The 23,823-nt window shown below is 38.4% G+C and overlaps 1 protein-coding gene and 1 long non-coding RNA gene across 7 annotated transcripts in view; one reads left to right on the forward strand and one right to left on the reverse strand.

The window, feature by feature from the left end:
* Window positions 1–11,974, forward strand: LOC113620450 (uncharacterized). The gene is made up of 5 exons (XR_003432772.1): window positions 1–154; window positions 362–496; window positions 1,156–1,253; window positions 9,704–9,874; window positions 11,703–11,974. It is a non-coding gene; the product is annotated as an uncharacterized LOC113620450 (long non-coding RNA).
* TFCP2 (transcription factor CP2) overlaps window positions 5,334–23,823 on the reverse strand; it is a 51,161-nt gene continuing 32,671 nt past the window's right edge. For 2 of the 6 annotated variants that reach the window (XM_027106282.1, XM_027106287.1), the window contains 14 exons: window positions 21,519–21,670; window positions 20,897–20,973; window positions 19,887–19,992; window positions 17,255–17,361; window positions 16,072–16,224; window positions 15,241–15,351; window positions 14,262–14,350; window positions 13,472–13,520; window positions 12,993–13,086; window positions 11,969–12,059; window positions 9,714–9,838; window positions 9,131–9,273; window positions 7,204–7,255; window positions 5,334–6,791 (listed from right to left, as the gene is read on the reverse strand). In XM_027106282.1, coding sequence (XP_026962083.1) covers window positions 6,754–6,791; window positions 7,204–7,255; window positions 9,131–9,273; window positions 9,714–9,838; window positions 11,969–12,059; window positions 12,993–13,086; window positions 13,472–13,520; window positions 14,262–14,350; window positions 15,241–15,351; window positions 16,072–16,224; window positions 17,255–17,361; window positions 19,887–19,992; window positions 20,897–20,973; window positions 21,519–21,670 — 1,387 coding nt within the window. In that variant the 3' untranslated portion in view covers window positions 5,334–6,753. The remainder of the gene's footprint in view (window positions 6,792–7,203; window positions 7,256–9,130; window positions 9,274–9,713; window positions 9,839–11,968; window positions 12,060–12,992; window positions 13,087–13,471; window positions 13,521–14,261; window positions 14,351–15,240; window positions 15,352–16,071; window positions 16,225–17,254; window positions 17,362–19,886; window positions 19,993–20,896; window positions 20,974–21,518; window positions 21,671–23,823) is intronic. The other 4 variants (XM_027106283.1, XM_027106284.1, XM_027106286.1 and 1 more) reach the window with 4 other exon arrangements.

The following is a 23,823-nucleotide window of genomic DNA, read 5'->3' on the forward strand; positions in this document are numbered from 1 at the left end:
TTGGAGGCGGCTACCAGCGCAAAGCCGAAACTCGCCCGCAAACAGGCTCAGGAGGCTGTGAGTCCGCAGCAGCGGACCCTGGGAAAGCAAGCGAGTTGACGCCACAGCAGCCTTTTGAAGAGGAAAAGCGGAGACCCTCAGCTACAGATCTTCGGTGACTAAACAAATTGTCTTCTATAACTCCCCTTTTCCTTTCGCCAGGCCCACACTCCCATGCCTAAGGAACTTAATCCCCCTTATCCTTGCTCAGGGGATCTAAGTCTTAAGCAGCATGACGTGCTGCAGCCTGCCCAAGGTATAAAGAAAATACAAGCAATGCAGAGTAATCTCAGTATGTATTGATGGATTGTTTTCCTTCCAGAAATTTCTTACATGACTTCTGATCTTCACAACTGTGCAATCCATTTTCAAAACGGGAAAAAGACTCAGAAATCAGAAGTTGTTACGTCTAGAGTCGCTTATTCACCATATTTCATTGTCTTGATAGCATCACTAGGTAAGTTATTACAATGGTGCCAGTTCGCCCCTTACTTCCCCGTGCCTTGGCTTCCTCATCTGCAAAATGGGGATAAAAGTATGTATCTCATAGGCTTTTGTGGAGATTAAATAGTTAGTAGTATAAAATGTTTGCAACACAGTGCAATGTGTTTTTCCTGGCCACACAGAAATCAAAAAGGAAGAGAAGACCCCAGACTCTGTAGAATCAGAGGGCTGAGTAACAAAAAAAGCAGCCTAAAGGCCATGCTGGGTAGGCTAAAAGTGTTTCATATGCCTACACATCTAGAATTTGAGCAGTCATAGAAATCTGTCAGAGTACCATCAGCCTCAATGCCCAAGCTTTGTTGGTTAATGACACCAAACTAGAAGATAGCCAAAGCAAAGTTAGGCACATCCTTTGAGGAGACAGCAGAATCCAATTTGGCAGTAATCTCTAGATCAGTCAAAAAGATCATCTGGACTTACAAACATCCCAACTACTTATCACAGAGTCACTTATTCACCATATTTCATTGTCTTGATAGAATCACTAGGTAAGTTAAGCTTAAGTGCAGTAGAACAGAAGATACAAGGAAAAGTGAAAAGAAATGCTAATATTATTAATATGTAAATTATAACAATGGACATCTAATTCTAAATGTGACTGCTTTGTTCCAGACCATGCATAATTCATGCATGGGTGTGTTTTAGGGACAAAAAAGTCAAGTAGGAAGAAAAGACAGATGATCAAGAACAGATGAAGATGAAAACCAAAGGTCAGATTTTATGTCCTGGGCAGTGTTTATACGTCTGTCTTGCAGTCTTGTCTACATGTAAAGGTGATCTTGTAGTCAATAGTATCCTAAACTTATTAAGCAACTGAATAAGTATATTACGTACAAAATAAAACTGCTTTATACTCATTATCCTTTGTAATCTCCCTAACAACCCTATGAATTAAGCATTATCTCCTTTTTAAGATGAGAAAGTTAAGGTTTAAGAGATTATATTGTCCAAGGTCACATCCAGGAAGAGCAAGATCTGGGATTTGAACAGTGGCTTATCTGACACCAAAGTATGTACTGCATCAACTACTCTTTACCAAACAAAAGATAAAGAGTACACTCTCCAGGGAGGTTGAAAATGAATAGATCAGAGGATACTATGTGCTGAGCTTCTTAGAGAAAAAGAGTTAAGTAAAATCTAAGCCATTGCATGTACTTCCCTGGTGGTCCAGTGGTTAAGAATCCCCCTGCCAATGCAGGGGACATGGGTTCGATCCCTGGTCAGGGAACTAAGATCCCTCGTGCCGTGGGGCAGCTAAACCTGCATGCCACAACTAATGAGCCTGCATGCCACAACTAGAGAGAAGCCCGTGCACTGCAAGGAAGAGCCCACACGCCGCAATGAAAGATCCCACCTGCCACAACTAAGACCCAATGCAGCCAAAAAATAAATAAATATTAAAAAAAATTTTTTTTTAAATCTAAGCCATTGTATTTGTTTTTCTGATAGGGAATTCTTGATTTAGCCCTGAAGTTGTATGTTACTTTACTAATTTACATTTAATTAGAATCCAGATCTAGAGAGACAGGCACCTCTTTGTGACTAATTCCACACTAACGGAAAGAGATCAATAGAGCAAATCTGGGAAAAAGACGGGGCCACAGCAATTTAAGAGCACAAAAAATCGAAGAAGCTGTGTGTTTTATCAAGGAAGGTTTCAAAAAAAGACACACAAATTTATCTATATATGTGCATAACACACACAAAAACCCTATTAAAAAAGCAAAATAACAAACAGGTTTGAGGGGGTAGAGTGCAAGGGTGAGTTTAGAGAGGTCAAGCTTAATAAGCTTAAAAAAGGTGAATGAAAGTCTGAAGTAAAGTTATAAAGATGTCTAGGGAAAGATATTAACTAAACCCTTAAATGAAAAATTAGACATTAGAACTCAGAAAGAGGGGATTCCCTGGCGGTCCAGTGGTTAGGACTCCGTGCTCTCACTGCCAAGGGGCTGGGTTCAATTCCTGGTTGGGGAACTAAGATCCCACAAGCCACACAGCACAGCCAAAAAAAAAGGAAGAAAACAGGAATCTGTAGTGATTAAAATGAGGAATGTGTATCTCATCTTATGCAAATATATGAAAACACAGATTTACAAGATAAACTGGTTATTACTCATGTCCCAAAAGATCCCATATAATACAAAATAGTACAATACAATAATACAATAGTGTTTTTTAAATAGCAAGTTCCTTTATAAAATTGACTTTAATCCAACTGAAAAATTTAATTCATATACAACTTTTAAATCTCTGAATTTTGAGAATGCAAATGCTAGACTTTGTTGCAATTTCCAAATTAATTTGTTGAACAGGCCAGAATTCATAAGGAACAATACAGAGGAGATCTGGAAGTGAAGAGGAAAGATGCGGAAAAAAGAAGGAAGTAGAAATAGATGGAAGTTCAAGGTCAAAGGCAAAATACAAAGTCATTAAAGAAGCATAGAGGAGAAATAAAGTATTAACAAAACAGAAAACAAGTGCTGATGGCATTAACCTCACATCACATAGGGCATCTTTCTTCCTTATTTAAGTCTTGGAGTTTGTATAATGAAACAATAATTTAATCACAAACTAAAAATAAATATTCTAGCAGGAAAAGCCTTAGCTCATGACTAAGAAAACAGAGCATTTTTAGGAGAAGCAGAAGAATGAAGCAGGATTACTTTACGAACTAGTATATAAAAAGATGCAGCTAGGTGGGGCATTTGTGCCATTCCTGCTGAGACTTGGGAGTTCTCGTAACAGAGCAGCAGAGGCCATAACAGATCAAATTCCCATAGGGGAACCATCCATGGCCAAGTAAGACAACTAAAGATTCAGAAAAATGATAAAAAGGCTCAACTGCAGCTCTCTGGTTCCAAGTTATCTGGAATTGTTAGGTATTGGCCAGAGAAAAAAGCTTTAGCGAAGGAGGAGAAACTCGGTCTTGTTTTCAAATATTTGCACCTGAAATTTGTGTTACTTTCAAAACTGAATGCTGAAGCTTCAGTCAATCCTTCACGGTAGTTTGAAGATAGCCCAAATGTCTGCAGCAACCCTATATGAAAGACTTTCTCAGGAGACTTGGAGATACAAAGGGTTTTCAGAACACTCTTTCATTAGGCCTAAATGAGAAATGGCGAGGCTCATTATGTCAAGCCTTCTTCACTTGCCATGCTCCTCCAACTCACAGTGGTGAGATCATGCCCTGCCCCTCACAGCGTACCCAGTGCCTGACAGTGCCTGACTTCCAGGAATCACGTCTGTCCCCTCAAGAGAACCTCACCACCTCAGGTCTTTCAGACTCTACTTACTTATCTTATATCTGTCGTACTGTAATCTCTTTCCAGACAAGATGACCACCCCCATTTCCCCTCCCTTTAAGTGGCGTCTTAAATAAATCATATATTTGGGCAAACATTCTTATTATTGGGGCATAATATTGGACAATCTTATTACTTAATAGCCACATTTTACGTAGTGACTGGTATTCAGTCCTTAAGAGTTCTGCAGTGACCCTTTTACTTCCCAATGACTCCCTTTTAACTATCAAGTCTTTACACAATAGATTCTTCTAGATGGAACCTATTATACTTCAAGGAAACAGTACAGACAATACTAAGTTAAACAGGATGCTACTCCACTTCTCAGGAGGGCCTAAAATCTAACCATTCTCCTTCTCATATACCCTCACCCTAATGGAAACATTAAACCATCTCCTTTATTTTAAGTATCAACCATCACATGGTTAAAGAGGTAAAATCCAGCAAATTTTACTTTTAGGAATATATCTTAGAGATACATGCAAAAAACTTAGGAGAATACATGTTTAAATGGGCTTAACCTAAATGGCATCCGTAAGGAATGGCCATTTTTTTCCCCAAAAGAATGATGTCAAACTATAAATCCTAACATAGAAAGATGTTCAGGATATATTAAACATAAAAAGAAAACTGCAGATCATTAGTACTACATGAGCCCATCTGGTGTGCGTGTGTGTGTGTGTGTGTGTGTGTGTGTGTGTGTGTGTGAGAGAGAGAGGGAAAGAGAGAAACTTTTTTGCAATGGCTACCTCTATAGAGTGGGACAAGGAGATAAGTTATACCTTTCTTTATTTGAATTTATCACTTTGTGTATTACTTTCATCATGAAAAAGCTAGTTTAAAATTTTCATTTAACTGCAAGGATCAATAGTGAACAAATGCAATTTTTTAAAGCAAGTTGAATAATTACAGTGTTCTATCACTACACCAATTCTTACCAATTATATGGCATTAGCACTATAAATATTTGTTTGAAGCTAAAGAAAGCCCAAGAGATTTTCTAGTTAATCTGAGGATCTATGATTACAAACTTACATAAATTCATTTCTATACAAATTTGAAAACTACTCTTAAAAAACCCTCTATCTCCAAGTAAAAATTAGTAAGTGTAAATTTATAGTAAATATATTAATAGAATTCTGTGTATCATTTACAGTAAACAAGAGTCACAGATGCAGATTTAGAAGGGACCGTAAAAGTCCAACCCTCCCAGCCTAACATTCAGAAAGAACTGGAATAAATAAATAAATAAAAATAAAAAACAGCAGCCTGCTGGGGAGAGAGCTGACTTCCCCGAGCTGAGAACCAGTCCTATGAACATAATACAATTAGAAATGTCCCCCCAGAATGGGGACATCTGGTAATCAGTCACTAAAAAAGTATTTTGGCCTAATATGTCAAGTTGTCCAGGTCGATTTTAAACAAGTCATTTGACTTAATTTTCTGGTTTCAAAATTTTCAATTTCTTTCAAACCAAAAGAAAACAGACCATGTTGAAGGTGGATTTTAATGAACGAAAATCTCTGTATAAAAACATTTAAACTTTATCAAATGCTTTAAAAATACACACACACACAGATTCAAATCCAATACAGAATCTTTTGAACATTATCATTTTTCACCTCAGCATAACACGTAGAGGGATTTCTGGATAAAACTTTACATGTGAAAAAAGACCCATAGTCTTACACATGCACACACACAAGAGCACACAATCACAATCAGGAAGAACTAAAGTATATGGTAAGAATGCAAACAGGATGGGAATGAATTTCTTGTAAAGCTTATATAAAAGAACGCTACATGAGTAAAAGAACTTTCTATACCAAGGGAAGATGCAGAGAGGGGAAAGAGAAAGCAGAGGTTAGTCTAACTCGTTAATAGTTTGAGAAGGTCATTCAAGAACAGTGAGTTTGGGGAGTTACAGATAATCCCTAGTTTTCACCACCTCAAATTCTGTGAATCTGGTAACTGATGATGCTTTGAAAGTGTCTATGTTTTCATTTTTTTGTAGGTCTTGATTTGTTCATCACTATTTAGGTGTGGTTTGTCCCTTTTGGTGTTAATTCCTCAGTTCTCGCTCAGTGTTAGATCCAATTCACCAGAAGAGCCACAGTAGGAAACGGTGGCAAGCACAGAGGACTGCAAGGGTGGCAGTCACGGATGGCTGTTAATAAGAGCCAGACGGCCTGGGTTTGCATTTCAGTGTCACTAGCTGCTAGCTGCCTGTTACTCAGCAAGCTCCTCGGCCACTCTGTCTCCATTTCCTCATCTTCAATTAGGGATCATTATTACCTACTTCATATAGGGCTATTAAGAGGATTTAAACAAGGTAATCTATTTAAAGAATTTATCACACTGCCTCACACAACTAAATGTGCAATAAATGTTACCTAAAATTACTATTAGTCATAGAATTACAGGGGAATCAAAAGAAGAATTTTCTTCTTTCTCCATATTTCTCTTTAATGAGGTTTTTCAGGGGCAAAAAAGGTTGAGGATCTAGTCTTATGAATATAGATGTTTGCTTTTATGTTAGAAAAAAAAATTACATGGCTCCATATCACAAAATTTAACATCTTTCCATTAAACATCATACAATTCTCGTCATCATTATGCCCTACACACACCCTAAATGATGTGGAGTTTTCTATTGATATTCAACAACAATAGGGTCCAGAAATTTTAAATAAGAAATCGTTGCAGAAATGCATGTTGGGCAGTAATCTGTGGGTGCCCTAAGAGCCTGGGCCAACAGATGCCTGGGATTCTGCCTCCAAGGCCTGGACACAGTCAGATGGGTCAGGTTCTTGCAGCCCTTCAGAGCTCCATTTGCAAGACCCCCTTCGAGAGGGGAGTTCCCATAGGCGAAAGCAGCAGCAGCCACTGAGGACGGAATGCCCCACACCTACTTCAGTATGATATGATAGCTATCATTGGTTTCTGCTGTAAAAAAAAAAAAAGAAAAAAGAAAAAAGAATAATCTTTAGTTACCTCTAAAACACAGCAGGAGAAAAATATATGTGGTAAGGTTCTTTAGAGAAAGAAAAAACAGAAGGACAGAGGGCAGTATACTTAATTATCACAGAATACTTGTAATAAACATGCATTATAAGAACAGCATGCCTCCGTTTCATCCTTTGTCCATGGAAGGTGGAAGAAGATGGCAGGAAGTCATCAGTTACACTGTCTACTCTAATAATGCCAAGAAGCCAATTCATAAAAAGGAACAATCTCTAATAATGTCACTTTCTTTACCTCAAATACGGCAGTTAATACTTTCCCTCTCTCCTCAAAGTACTATAAAAAAAACCCTCAAACTCCTTCGAGAAAGGCATTTGCCTTACTACTTCATTACCTTTCATTGTGTCCAGAATAAAACAGGCTTCTTCCTGAAAGTTCTGTATCATCTGAAAAAAGCAAGAAGTTTTGCTGATTATTAAAACCTTGGTTTGCTTTATTTATTTATTTATCTATTTATTTATTTATTTATTTATTTTGCGGTATGCGGGCCTCTCACTGCTGTGGCCTCTCCGGTTGCGGAGCACAGGCTCCGGACGTGCAGGCCCAGCGGCCATGGCTCACGGGCCCAGCCGCTCCGCGGCATGTGGGACCCTCCCGGACCGGGGCACGAACCCGCGTCCCCTGCATCGGCAGGCGGACTCCCAACCACCGCGCCACCAGGGAAGCCCTGCTATATTTATTTTGCCTGTGTGTTTATTATACTAGATATAAGTGAAGAATAATCCTTTGTTTTGTTTTCTCTCCTATTTAGTTTTCAAAAGCTTTCAAAGCTAAGCATTCTAAAACTGCTTTCTTAAAATTCGAGTGTGCATTTTCTTGGGCTAACCCCAAGACTTTCCAAGGGGCACGCAGATACAGATAGGCCCATATGGGAGGAATTAAACTTCCATATCTGTTCTTTCCTAAAACCATCTGAGAACCTCTTCAGTTTTCCTTTCCCACTTCCCTTCTCAAACTACCTTTTCCCATTTTATAAAATAAAGGCAAGAGTTTCACCTTCCTGAAATCCTATGAAGATGCACTGCCCTGGAGTATAAAAGCCCCCAGGATGCAGAAGTGTAATTGCAAACGGAAACTCAAATGACTGGGTAATAAAGTCTTATTTTCAATTCTTTCCTTTCACCAGAATTGAAGTGATCTAATCACAAATTGTCAAATGACAGATGATTCAAAATAATTTTTGATAATATCACTATGCAATTTTTGGCACATAACTCAGAAGTTAAAAAAAAAAAATCCAGCAATGCTGTTACAGCAAACTCCATCCATTCCTGTCTATCAATTTATATGGAACAGATTCCACAGCACTTATATCTAGGGGAAAAAAAACGGATGGAATTGATGCTGAACTCTATTTCATTCTAGCAATCAATAGGCAGTATGTATCTATCGATGAATTAATTGTCTGTGGGAGGGAGGGTAAGGAATCGAGTAATCTCATCCATCTCATTAATAGACGCACTTTTATTGTATTTTATTTTATTTATTTATTTTTGGCCACACTGTACGGCTTGCAGGATCTCAGTTCCCTGACCGGGGATTGAACCCCCAGGCCCTGGCACTGAAAGCTGAGAATCCTAACCACTAGGCTACCAGGGAACTCCCTAGATGCACTAATGCATTAATAAATTTTTTCTTAATGTTTAATAATTACTTATCAAAACATATAATACATTTATGTTATTTTAATCCATTATATAATTATGGTGATAATTCTATTCAGAAGAGATTTTTTTACTTTTATTGAAGCAAATTTTTGTTTTAAAGAAATATGGTAGGATAATTAATAAAAGATATTCAAGCATAAAGGTAGGTTATGGTAAGATGAAATTCTGTGGGGGAAGTGAATGAAAATATGAGTTTAACGAAGCAGAGAAATGATATAAAAATTCTGTTAAAAAAGTATATTCATGTATTTTTTTAAACAGATGACAGTATTAAATTACTCTTGTATTTAGGTTACACGGAATATAGCTAGAGTAGTGAAGTAATCACTTCATTTTTAAATGTCATATAATATGCCCAGAAATGACATCTTTTGCAACTATTTAAACTTAAAACAAAAAATTTTAAGTCAACCTAAAAACGTGCAAGGGGATACACAGTTTTAAAACATCATTGTAGGAGGTAAGCAAACAAAAACATTTGAAAACCTCGTCTTAGAAAACAGAGCACTCTGCCCCAGTAGAACGGTTCCTGCTCCTGTCATCTGCCCAGACAAATCACTGTCGTCTGGTGATTCAGCTGTGCTGAAAATCTACCTCGTCACTAATGAGCACATGGATTCCTGTGGGCCCCTGCTTGTAGATCTGGCTGATCTGGCAAGGGGAAATGCTGAAAAGCTGAGCGATTTTTTCTGTCAGTTCAACAGCTGTCAGTTCTTCTAGGTAGATGGCATGGTAAACTGCAAAAAGGAGAAAGCAAAGGCAGTCAGTACAGAGTGTCTCTGGTCTTAAATGTAATCTGATCACTAGGAATGCCCACTTTCCTGAAGGACTCAGAGGCAGACTGCCTGAATTGAAATGCCAGCTCAACCACTCGCTAGCTGTGTGTGACCTGGGGCAAGTTACTTAACATCCCTAAGCCTCATCTTCCTCATCGAAATGTTGGCAAGAACAATAAAATCTACTGCAAAGAGGAAACACCGGTTGTAAAAATTAAAACATGTAAACGTGCTGAGAATAGTGCCTGGCATAATATATTAGGAACTCAATAAACATTAGCAATTACCATTCCTTCTAGCAAATGCTGAATCTGCTGTTTGATAAATTCCCATCACACATGCTCATAAGTCATCTCTTCATTTTTCTTCATATCTGTCCTGGCCTGTGCAGAACGACCTACCGAAGAAAGTACCATTTGAGTCTCCATCCTCATGCTTCTGCTGCTGTTGCTGCTGCTGTTGCTGCTGCTCCCTCAGCTGCAAGGATTCCTGACAAACGTAAATGGTTAGCCTTGGGCGCACCATCCTAAGGAGGAAAAAAGAAAGCTGTTACTCTTTCATGGTGAGCACATTTTAAGGAAGAACTTGTGTGTCTACATTTTAGCTCCCCACTGGCGTGTGTGTGTGTGTGTGTGTGTGTATGTGTGTGTGTGTGTGTGTGTGTGTGTGTGTGTGTGTGCGTGCGCGTGCGCGCGTTTTAACTGAATTCATTCCAACAGAAGCCCTCATATAAACCTCTGGTTTTCCTTGAAAAATCAGATCTGGTGATCCAAGGCCCCCATTCTTACAAAACACCCAATCAGCTGTTCTACTTGCGTGGTGCATGCATTCTTCAGTACCCCCCAGACTTGACTGTCACTCATTTACATGTGGTCTCTGTAGTCATTTGAGTTTGTAACCTTTGATATAAAGGTTAGAAAGATTCAAAATGTGTGAGCCACTGTTTTGTGGGTCAGTTCAAGACATACCTTCTATTGATACTTAAAAGTACCAACAGGATAAACTAGAAAATCTTATTTCCCTCATTATCTTCTCCTAAGTGTCTTTAGCCTTCTTTCTGTTCTTTCTTCTTAGACAACAATATTGAATTACCTCTTGCTCTGATCATCTTATTCCTTCCTATTTCTAAATGCTCTGTAGGTAATACTTTTTTTTTTAAATAAATTTATTTATTTTTGGCTGTGTTGGGTTTTCACTGCTGCGCGCGGGCTTTCTCCAGTTGCGGTGAGCATGGGCTACTCTTCGTTGCAGTGTGCGGGTTTCTCATTGTGGTGGCTTCTCATTGCGGAGCATGGGCTCTAGGCACGCAGGCTTCAGTAGTTGCGGCACGCGGGCTCAGTAGTTGTGGCTCACGGGCTCTAGAGCACAGGCTCAGTAATTGTGGCACACGAGCTTAGCTGCTCCGCAGCATGTGGGATCTTCCCAGACCAGGGCTCAAACCCATGTCCCCTGCATTGGCAGGCTGATTCTCAACCACTGCACCACCAGGGAAGCTCCTCTGTAGGTAATACTTTTAAAAATGAAAGATCCATTCTTTTCCTCCCAGTCATCAACCCTTTGAATTTCACCTCTTTCCTTAAAAGTTTCCAACTTGGGCTTCCCTGGTGGCGCAGTGGTTGAGAATCTGCCTGCCAATGCAGGGAACACGGGTTCGAGCCCTGGTCTGGGAAGATCCCACATGCCACGGAGCAACTAGGCCCGTGAGCCACAACTGCTGAGCCTGCGCGTCTGGAGCCTGTGCTCCGCAACAAGAGAAGGCCGTGACAGTGAGAGGCCCGCGCACCGCGATGAAGAGTGGCCCCTGCTCGCCGCAACTAGAGAAAGCCCTCGCACAGAAACGAAGACCCAACACAGCCAAAATTAATAAATAAATTTATTTTTTAAAAAAAGTTTCCAACTTGATTCAATTATCTCTTGTAATATACACAAACACAAATACTTCACAATCTGTTTCATTATTTAGTCACTGATTTGGTTCTATGGCACTGACCTGTATGTTTTTTCCATCAATATTACTACTTCCTATTGTAAACTGTAAATCCCAAACAGAGACTAGAAGTTCCTCTGTATTACATGTAATATTTGTAAGCAGACACTTAAGCAATTCCTACCCAAACTTAAGAATAATCTCTTCTTTAGTAAAACTGAGTTCAGGACCTTTGCACCCACTGTTTCTTCTGCATAGAATGTTCTTCCCTCATGACTCCAAAGCTTCCATCCTTCTCATAACTCAGTTTAAATGGCCCCTCCTCAGAGAGGTCTTTCCTGACTATATTCTGTACTCTGTAGGAAACCACCTTATTTTTGTTTGTTTGTTTTGTTTTCCTTCAAAATACTTATCACTATTCAAAATACTTATAGTTTATAATCTTTCTCTCTCTCCCCATCAGAAAGCTCATCAATGTATCACCAAAGCCTAATGGCTCATAACAGGGACAACGGATATTTAACTGAATGAAAAATGGAATATCATGAGGACCTCCTTGGATCAAGTACAGGAAAAGATATTTTTCATCTTTATTTGGCACATAGCTGGCATTCAAAAAGAATGTTTCGACAAGATGTATTTAGCTGTACAAAAAGTATTGCGAAGAGTCCCTGAATCCAAATCCATTTGAAATCCAGCCCCACTGATATTTTACCACTAATTACATACCGGCCTTTCAATGCATTAAAAAGTCTGATTCCATCTGCAGGGCCACAGATTTGAATCACATCATCTCTAGTTAGCTTCAATAAATCTGCCCCTGGAATAAATATAAGAAAATGGGTGATAACGGCAAAGATTCTCCTTGTTAATGACTTAAAATGGACTGTGTTACAACGACACCTCATTACTAGTATGCTACAGTCATAATCTCTTGCATGGCATATAAGGCCCTCCATGACCTGGCCCCTGCATCCTCTCTCACCTCAATGCCCACCCAATTAACTTATTCATTTAACCCTATGCTTTCATCATGCTGATCACGCCTAATGAGCAAGTTGTTCCTCCTGCCTGAAATATCCTTCCACTGTCTGACCACCAGACTCTTCCTCAGCCCTCAAGATTTACCTCACACATCACACATCACACATGTTCCTTCCACTGTCTGACCACCAGACTCTTCCTCAGCCCTCAAGATTTACCTCACGCATCACACATCACACATGTTCCCAAACTCCAGAGCCTTACACTTATCTATTGCATTACAACTATTTGTTTACCTTTTTCAGGGTTTTATTTTGATTTGGGTTTTCTTTGATACTAGATGGTGACTGATCAGGAAATATGCCTTATCCATTTGTGTATTCCTACCATACCTGGTACACAGAAGGTGCTAAATAAGAGTGGAATGTGCAAAGAAAACATAATATAGTGATAGCAAGGGGAAAATTTCCGACTACCTGCAATGCTCCTTGATAAAATATTTTATGGATAATATATTTTAAAGTATTGTATAGAATAAATATTTTAAAATTAAAATGAGTTTAAACTAAGAGGTCTTTCTTTTTTGAGCATTTCACAGCACAGCTGCAGCTGGTGAGAAAGTCTGAAGGGTTCAATGAAATTCATTTAATCAGAAAAATGCATTAAGATCTCCCCCCTCTACACACAAAACAACACAGGGATACCAGGAGGCCCTGGAATGTAAAGGAAATCCCATGCTGGGGAAAACAAAAGGACAAGCAAATTTAACCTGAGAAGTTTGTAAAAAGCCTTGTGAATGTGGAAAAACGGTTTCGATGCAACCACTGCTGAGCCTCCTGAGGTGTGGTTGTTGGCAAGAGGTTCTGAAAGAGGGAAAGCATTTTTTTTGGTAACTAAATAGACTCAACTTTAAAAAGGTAAATGTTACATCATTAGGTAACAACAGCCAAATACACCCACATTCAGACAGGCTGAGTTTGCTTGGAAGTTGTTTATACATCAGTCTTCTTTCTCTAACCATGCAAGATATCCATGGAATTCCATCCTTATCTTCCCCACTAGACTGAAAGTTCCTTAAATACAGCACAGTATCTGGTTCAGGCCAAAATTCAATAAATGTTTGCTTAGTGAATGAATAATACTCCCTAAAAGTTGGGCATTTCTACTGAATCACACAGTCACCAAAGTATTATTAGACATCAGACTATTAGACTATAATAACTGACATTTATATAACTTTAGACTTACATCTGTGACTGGAGGGGGTGGCTCTGGCTGGTGGTTTGGTGAACCATTTCTAAAGAAACATTTAAAATGAAAGGATGAGTTCATGACACATACTAGGGTTCATCGCCTCATTCTTCATCATCATAAGTCTTAAGCTAGAGATTTAAGGGAATCTGTGCTATCTCCTAAAACATTCTTACTCTTGGATCCAATACTTCTATTACCTATTATTTTAGCTCATCTTCACCTTCTTCCCCCAATTATCAAAGATTCATAATAATTAGGTGTTGGGATCATTCTTAATAAGTAACCAAACAGATTTTACTGTTTGCACAACTGTGTTTCAATTCCCAACGACCACTCTGATCAGGAAGTGAAATAACTTTAAGAGAAGCAGTAAGAGGGAGAAGGGAAAAACACAGAAAATTCATTCCCTGAATCACTAAAAACTGACCATAAATGCTGTTTCCTAATAGTGGGGAAAAGGGAATTCCCTGCAGGTCCAGAGGTTAGGACTCTGCGCTCTCACTGCCGAGGGCCGTAAGGGCAATGAAAAACTAAATCCCATAAGCCTTGTGGCGTGGCCAAAACAAATGAAATAAAATAAAATAAATAAATAATAGAGGGGGAAAAAGGCTACATAAAAACTCTTTCAGTCTCTTTTGAAGATAACCCAAACCTCAGTTAATATATAAGTCCATCAAAGACTGACCAAATAGAAGGTCTTATTGGTTTGGAAAGATTTTGTTTATGGAGACATAACGAAAGAATACATATTTAGGACAAACACAAGCCAATTTCCCAGACTTACCCTTCCCCAAGAGAAAAACTGTTATGGGAACTGTTGAAGCCAGGTGATGGGGAATTATTGACATATGTGATCTCGGGCCATGGAGAACACTAAAAACAAAGGACAACTTAGACACAGAAAGTACATTTGACTCTTTCTGTGTCAAAATTCCACAAAGATGTACTACTGTTACTCAAATGGCACATCTTTTTTTTTTTTTTTAATTTTATTGGAGTATAGTTGATTTACAATGTTGTATTAGTTTCAGGTATACAGCAAAGTGAATCAGTTATACATATACATATATCCACTCTTTTTAAGATTCTTTTCCCATATAGGCCATTACAGAATACTGAGTAGAGTTCCCTGTGCTATACAGTATGTCCTTATTAGTTATCTGTTTTTTACACAGTAGTGTGTGTATGTCAATCCCAGTCTCCCAATTTATCCTTCCCCCAGCTTACCCCCTGGTAACCGTAAGTTTGTTTTCTACATTTGTAACTCTATTTCTGTTTTGTAGATAAGTTCATTTGTCGAATAGCACATCTTGATTAGTAAATCTTAATTCCTCAGAGGCCCTCACAACTAAGAGGACAAGTAAGTTTTGACCAGACTGGAAGTGATGTTTCTTTTTTTTTAAATTGAAATATAATTGACATGAACATTATATTAGTTTTAGGTATACAACATAATGATATATGTATACAGTTGACCCTTGAACAACGCAGGTATTAGGAGCACCGTCTCCCCCTCCACAGTCAAAAATCCGGGTATAACTTGACAGTCAGCCCTTTGTATCTGCATCCTTGGATTCAATGAACTGCAAACCATGTAGTACGGTAGTACATATTTAGTGGGAAAAAAAATCTATGTATAAATGAACCCATGCAGTTCAAACCTGTGTTGTTCAAGGGTCAACTGTATATCGCAAAATAATTGTATTTTTCTTTTAAGAGTAAAAAGTACTGATTGAAATTGTCACCAAAAGAAATCCTTTTACCTCTGTGAGTATAGTTGTCTCATAGGAAGGTTGATATTTCTCCTTCTCATGAGGCGTTCGTTTCTCCATTTTCTCCCTATCTGTTTTTTGTTTTCTGTCTGCACCTTTGGGCTAAAATGAGAAATATTTTGTTTCAAACTCACATACTCACCCTTCGACTCAACAATATTACTTCTACGAACTTAAAATAGTCACATGTGAAACAAAAAGGTATGTACAATGAGGTAAAGACAAGATCCATCATTACATCTAAGTCTGAAAATAGGATATTTAAATGTGTGATGGAGTTGAAAAAGAATGAGAGATCTATAGCTACAGACGTGGAAACATCTCTAAAGCACATAGTTAACTGAAAAAAACAAGCTTCAAAACAATTCATAAAATCCCATTTATGTTTCAAAGAAAAGAAAATATGTGTATATCTAGGTACCTGTGTATATAAGAGCACAGAAGGGAACTAGAAAGATACATATGAAATTATTGACAGTGGTCACCTCTGGGGAGAGGTTGGGGAGTCAGGGTAAGAGTGGTAAAGGGGGACTTCAGTGTCGTGCTCTGAATACTGCTGTATTAATGAATCTTTCGCAATGAGAAGGTATCTATCCATATGATATCCATATGATCCCTTTTCCAAGTTCCCCTTCTCCCATGACCATCCCTATTTAAATTTCTTTACCGGGCATATCAGTAATTATTTCAATAACTCTAATTTAGGCTGAGCTTTCATAGTTTTTGAAGATGGGACAAGCTGACGTTCTCACTTGGTGACTAATGTTGCAAATGAAGGACGAGAGGGAAAGTTCCAAGGGCCAGCACAGCGCCCAGGAGTACCTTGAAGACTTTGATCTGGCAGCTGGCTGAGTGTAAGTGCTCAGTATATTCCCCGTTCTCATTCTCCTTGAAGGTATCGATTTGTACTCGAAATGGCACTCCCTTCTCTCCACCATGTTTCCTCATAGTGAACTCTGTGCTAATACAATGCACCTGAAAAGAATGCAACATCCAGCCAGGTTTCAGTACTGTTAGCTAGCCAAACCAGTCAGCAACATTTTTGGGGCAACTACTAACAGCAAAACCTTTAAACACCTACAAAGAAACTTTTCCTCTCTTTTTGATCATGAAGAATTCACACTCTCATGAGGAAATGAGGAAAACTTAAACGATTTACAAATGCAAACAAAGTAAATGTACAGATCTAATGTTAACAAAAAGCTACTGTGAGGCATTCATTAATCCTTTCAGAAAAGACAGAGCTAACATAAAAGAGAAATGGTTTCTGTTAGTAAAACTTTCCTGAACTTTAAGGTAGATTTTAGAAAGCACAGGCACCATCCATGCTGGGAACACAGTAATATGAAAGCTCACAAGCAATAGGAAGAAAAAGGTTTGCTAGGCTACTGCATAAAGTCCAAGATCTTGGTAATCTTAATAGTGGAATCTTGGTTGACCAAATACTAGCTTGGGTAAGTTATTTTCTCTAAGCCTCAAGGACTATTCTTACAACACAGGATTATTTTTGAAAGTCTTAAGTAAAATCATGTATAAAAAGTATTTACTTAACACGGTGACTACCTGATGAGAAGTGCTCAAACTATTGGTTATCATACAAATAAACTCTAACAAATAAGACTTTTCAAGCAATCTACCCAAAGGACATAATCAGATATGCAAATCAAATTCTAAGTATAAAGATGTTCAAAATAACTTCTTGGATAATAGTGAAAAATTAGAACATTCTCAAAGCTAAATAATTGTTAGGTAAGTACAGCCAAAGAATAAAATATTATGCAACCACTAGCAAGTACTTTTGAGAGAAACAAATAAATAAATTGGGGAAATTAGAAGAGCAATTCAGAAACTCCTCATTGCTTTCAGGCACATGTTGAGTAAGTCTGCACTTGTTGAGAGATTCAACCCTGTAAAGATTTCAAATTCAACATGTTTTATCCTTTAAGAACCAAACTGGGAGTAAGAGATCCTCTTCAAAACTGGAGCCCTATCTGCAGTGTCTTACCTGAATGAACACAGATGTCCTCTTTGCAGGGTCCCACAGGAACTCCACTGTATTTAGTTGGTTTGGATTAGCCCTAGGATCGATTATACCCACAGACATTGGGATATCTGAGAAACAAATGGTTATCATTGAACAATTCTGAGTGCTACTGGGTTTAAATAAGAAAGCACCGATTCTTATATTATTGGTCCCTAATTACCAAGATTTTTGTGTATCATACCTTAAACCTTTTTTTTGCCAATAAAAAGAGTTTGATTTGACCTAAAATTGACCTAAATACTTTCCTTTTGAGTATCTTGTTTCCATTTAAAAAAGTTTTTACAATAAGACAATTTAAAAGTAGTTTCCTTTTAATGTGCCAAAATTCTATTTAAAGATAGATTTAGTCTACACACTGGCTCTAGTGTCATGAAAAATTTAATTTACAATCTGCTTCACTTACAGTTTTAAGGTTAGTATTACTGCTAGAAGTAAACTAAGAGGATTGTCATAGAAGGATAAAGCAGAGTGTCTGAATAAAGGCAGAAAGTGTTGTTATCACAAATATTAAGTGGGGAAAATTTAACGTAACAATTGATGCTGACTTATGAAGTCATCAAAGAATCCTATAACAGAGTGACACATCTTATTCTCAGGAGGGAAGAAAAATGAATGGGCTTTAGAACTTTGCTTTCCAGTCCATATGGCATATATTTAAATATCATTCCCTGACTTCTATTAATATTCAAACTGGGGGATAAGGCCAGGCTGATATTTATTATCATAACTATGCTATAAGTTTTCTACTGTTTTAGTATCAATGATTCAAACAAGAAAGCATTAAGTGGGTTCCACTCCACAGCATTAGCTACGTTGGATTTATCCTAAAGCCAGTTTATCAAATATATATCAAGATATCTGTAGGAGAACCAGTGTTTTCTCAGATAAAAATAGTAGTACGTAGATTTGTTTAACAACTATGCTTACCAATAGGAGATGACAACCAATAAGAGATCAAAGACACAGATGCCAGAATTAAAAGTACATTCACGAAGAGAGGCTGCATGTGTGTTTGTAAAGATCCTTCCCTTTAGGATTTAAGAAAAAAAAACTCTTTTTTGTTTCATTCACTAGTTTGTTGTATTTTTTAGATTCCACATATAAGTGATATCATACAGCATTTGTCTTTCCCTATCTGACTTATTTCACTTAGCATAATGACATCCATGTCGCTGCAAATGGTAAAATTTCGTTTTTTTTATGGCTAATATTCCATTGTGTGTATATGTGTGTATAAATATATATATGTATGTAAGTGTGTGTGTATGTGTATATATATATCTCACATCTTTTTTATACATTTATCTGTTGATGGACACTTAGGTTGCTTCCATATCTTGGCAACTGTAAATAATGCTGCTATGAACACTGGGGTGCATGTATCTTTTTTGTTGCGGTACGCGGGCCTCTCACTATTGTGGCCTCTTCCATTGCGGAGCACAGGCTCCGGACGCACAGGCTCAGCGGCCATGGCTCACAGGCCCAGCCACTCCGTGGCATGTGGGATCTTCCTGGACTGGGGCACGAACCCGTATCCCCTGCATTAGCAGGCGGACTTTCAACCACTGCGCCACCAGGGAAGCCCCTGCATGTATCTTTTTGAATTGTTTTTGTTTCTTTTGGATATATACCCAGGAGTGGAATTGCTGGGTCATATGGTAGTTCTATTTTTAGTTTTTTGAGAAACCTCCATACTGTTTCCCATAGTGGCCGTACCAACTTACATTCCCACAACAGTGCACAAGGGTTCCCAAAAAGAAGGAAGTTGTGGCACATGCTACTATATGTATGAATCTTGAGGATTATGGTAACTGAAATAACCCAATCACAAAAAAGACAAACACTGAATGATTTCACTTATCTGAGGCACCTACAGTAGTCACATTGATACAGACAAAAAGTAGAATGGTGGTTACCAGGGACTGGGGAGCGGAGGGAATGGGAAGTTATTGTTTCATGGGTACAGAGTTTCAGTTTTGCAAGATGAAAAAAGTTCTAGAGATGGATGGTAGTGACGGTTGCACAACAATGTGAATGTACTTAATGCAACTGAAATGTACACTTAAAAATGGTTAAGGGGGCTTCCCTGGTGGCGCAGTGGTTGAGAGTCTGCCTGCCGATGCAGGGGACACAGGTTCGTGCCCCGGTCCGGGAAGATCCCCCATGCTGCGGAGCGGCTGGGCCCGTGAGCCATGGCCGCTGAGCCTGCGCGTCCGGAGCCTGTGCTCCGCAAGGGGAGAGGCCACAACAGTGAGAGGCCCGCGTACCGCAAAAAAAAAAAAAAAAAAAAAAAAAAAAGGTTAAAATGGTAAATTTTATGTTATGTATATTTTACCACAACTAAATTTAAAAAACAAAAACTCACCCTCAAGTTATGGATGCAACTGTTACAGAACTGAAGTGTCTACACTTTCAACTTCAGTTTTGGAATCATTATATCAGTAATTTCTTATGCTTAATCAATAACCACTTCTAGGTTCATGTTAATTGAGCCCCTGAAGCATTTTGAATCAAAGTAAACATCAAGGAAAGAAAACCAATTCTCAGACCATAGTTATAGGCATTTCCTGGGCAACAGATTCTCTTAACTTACCTATGTCAAGAATTCTATCTCCAGGTCGGTTCCACCTCCAGCCCTCCAGCTGCTGATGTTCAGTGTATTGTAGCCGTCTGTCATGGAACACGACACGGAATATACTCTAAAAGGAAGCAACAAAATCAAATGTTAACAGGATCCCTTAAAAATCAGTGCTGACAAAGGAAAACTAGCAGGAGTCACCCACAGTTGGTTTCCAGACACAACTTAAAATTATTTTTCTTGAGACCTGTTTTACTCTAAAACCCATACCATACTGTATTTCAAGGCAAACTTTATAATTGCTCAAATATAATCTATATTATAGTTAACTAGTACCATATTTAAAACTTGGCTTAAACATCAGCCCTGATTGGTAACTAGGCATAAAGGACTCCACTGGAAGCATTTCTACATGCCTCTACTGTTACCGTGTGACATCTGGCTCAGCTCTTCAGATACATGTGAAAATCTCACCAAGTCCCCTGCTTGCTAACCCACCATACAACCTGTAAACACTGAGGGTAGGTAGGGGCTGTTTCCATCAACCTTCCTTTTGTGGAAGTGCCTATTAATATCCCTCTCATCATCTTCTACAGCAGCTGACCAAACTCCTCTGTCTCAATTATACTGTGAATTCATTACTGTCAGTCCAGATTAAGAAAACTGCTATTCATCAACAGTAGCTTCTGGTTTCTTTGCTACTAGACCACGTATCCAAAGAGACACTGGAACTTCTCTAAAGATCTCGAAGAGGTTACTTTATTCCACCCAAAAAGAACTTCAATGAGCCATGAGACTCTCCTGACATGGAGTGCTAAGCTTTCGTTTCTGCAGCTCTGAAAAGCCATGTGAATAGGTGGGCTCACTCTGACCCCAAAGAAGTAACACAACAGTTTACCACTCTGCTAGCAAACTGTAGCAGGTAAGAGATACCACCAAGCCCTTTATGAAAGAAAAAATATTAATCCAAAAAGGGTCAGTAAAAGGATATTATGGAGAGGAATGATTTACTTGTTTTCTTTTACCTTCACCAACTTGCCATTAATTTCTGGAAGTTCTCCAAGTTTCCTATTGTCTAGCATTCGGATTTCATAAGACTGGCCTAGAACAAAAAGTAACTACATATTATATTCATCATAAATTAACTTCCCAAGATTCAGAAAGAATGAAATTCAGTTGGTTGAATATACAAGAGTCTATAACATTATTAGTATTAGTAACAACCATAATCCTTTACTGTATGCTAGGCACAGTGCTAAGTGTTTTCATAAATTATGTCATTTAATTGATACAATTCTCTAAGGTATTATCAATTCCAGTTTCACATATGAGGAAATTGAAACACAGAATTTAATCAACTTGTCCAAGGCCACACAACTGGTAAATAATAGAGCTAGATACAGTAATACTTCTCAGACAGTGACCACTGGGGATGTCCAGGGAACATGGATTAGAAAGAGGGAGACTGGAACTAAAAATGGACAGGTAGACAAAAGAAACCAGTAATATATATCAAATACGACACTGAGGCTTTGACTTTAACAGGTCACACTAGAAAGATGTACTTTTTACATATAAGTGTACCTAATTAAATATCATGAATCCAGCAGGTCTGCAATAATACTAATGAATAACACCATATCTAACCTTGATTGAGATATGTCAGGGTTTCATCATGGAGTTTCACTGCTGGAGAGGTGGCAGCACAAAGCACGTATTGAAAAGGGAGGATTTTATTCTCATTATCTGGAGGCAAACTTGACTCTTCTTGCTTAAAAATGGGCAATGCTAGGACATCACTGAAATAAAACAAACAAATGACTTACTTTAACATCTGACAATGGTGTAAGAGCCGATTTATTAATGAAACCATTTAACTGCAATTCGCTTTGGAAAACCATAAACATGACACACCTTGGAGAAGTTTCTTCCTAACCATTCAGTTCAGATTACCTGCTGTAATATCCCTCTGACCACAACAATGTGGGCAATGACAGACATTCACTATTAAAACCACTTAAGTGTCCAAAGAGAGTGTTTCTAGGAATCATAGACAGGGACTCCTAAAAGGGCTCTGAAAATTGTATGCAGAGTTCCCAAATGTCAATTTAGGACACTCAGTAATGTATTTGTTCCCAGAAAGGTACCAACTGCAGAATCTTTATAACCACATCAGCTCATCTACTCTAAGGATTAAAACAATAACCAAAATTCCAAGAAACCACATGAAAAGCACAAATCAATGACCAGTATATATTTCAAGGTCAGTTTACATTCTGTGGAATACAACTAATATTGATATATCCCTACCAGCTATCTCCTCCAAGAAAAAGCTTCTTATACTTCTCAGTTTATCTAAACTTGCAAACCAAAGAGACACATCCAATGAATTCTAATATGTTGCTCATTTTTATGTGCTAAAGAGTACTGGACCAAGTTTGAAATCCTAGCTTTCAGTCTCTAGAACCTTTGGGCAAACCTTGGGCAAGCTCTCTTGAGTCTTCATTCCTTCATCTATAAAATGGGAACCACATTTGCTGCAAAGAGTAAATATATGAGAAAATATTTCAGAAACAATAAGGGGCTAAAATGGATGGAAAAGATTAGAAATAATTTCCCCTCAGGGAGAGATATACCATGTTCTTGGACTGGAAGAATCAACATTGTGAAAATGACTATACTACCCAAAGCAATCTACAGATTCAATGCAATCCCTATCAAACTACCAATGGCATTTTTCACAGAACTAGAACAAAAAATTTCACAATTTGTACGGAAACACAAAAGACCCCGAATAGTCAAAGCAATCTTGCGAAAGAAAAATGGAGCTGGAGAAATCAGGCTCCCTGACTTCAGACTATACTACAAAGCTACAGTAATCAAGACAGTATGGTACTGGCACAAAAACAGAAATATAGATCAATGGAACAGGATAGAAAGCCCAGAGATAAACCCACACACATATGGTCACCTTATTATTATTATTTTTTTTTGCAGTACGTGGGCCTCTCACTGCTGTGGCCTCTCCCATTGTGGAGCACAGGCTCTGGATGCGCAGGCTCAGCGGCCATGGCTCACGGACCCAGCCGCTCCACAGCATGTGGGATCTTCCCGGACTGGGGCACGAACCCGTGTCACCTGCATCGGCAGACGGACTATCAACCACTGCGCCACCAGAGAAGCCCTGGTCACCTTATTTTTGATAAAGGAGGCAAGAATATACAATGGAGAAAAAACAGCCTCTTCAATAAGTGGTGCTGGGAAAACTGGACACCTACATGTAAAAGAATGAAATTAGAACACTCCCTAACACCATACACAAAAATAAACTCAAAATGGATTAAAGGCCTAAACGTAAGGCCAGACACTATCAAACTCTTAGAGGAAAACATAGGCAGAACACTCTATGACATAAATCACAGCAAGATCCTTTTTGACCCACCTTCTAGAGAAATGGAAATAAAAACAAAAACAACAAATGGGACCTAATGAAACTTAAAAGCTTTTGCACAGCAAAGGAAACCATAAACAAGACGAAAAGACAACCCTCAGAATGGGAGAAGATATTTGCAAATGAAGCAACTGACAAAGGATTAATCTCCCAAATTTACAAGCAGCTCATGCAGCTCAATATCAAAAAACCAAACAACCCAATCCAAAAATGAGCAGAAGACCTGAACAGACATTTCTCCAAAGAAGATATACAGATAGCCACTAAACACATGAAAGAATACTCAACATCACTAATCATTAGAGAAATGCAAATCAAAACTACAATAAGGTATCACCTCACACCAGTCAGAATGGCCATCATCAAAAAATCTACAAACAGTAAATGCTGGAGAGGGTGTGAAGAAAAGGGAACCCTCTTGCACTGTTGGTGGGAAGGTAAACTGATACAGCCACTATGGAGAACAGTATGGAGGTTCCTTTAAAAACTAAAAATAGAACT

Source organism: Aethalodelphis obliquidens, unplaced genomic scaffold, assembly GCF_003676395.1.
Source record: "Aethalodelphis obliquidens isolate GAN/ISIS:26980383/991018 unplaced genomic scaffold, ASM367639v1 scaffold8, whole genome shotgun sequence".
In the NCBI taxonomy this organism is placed as follows: domain Eukaryota; kingdom Metazoa; phylum Chordata; class Mammalia; order Artiodactyla; family Delphinidae; genus Aethalodelphis; species Aethalodelphis obliquidens.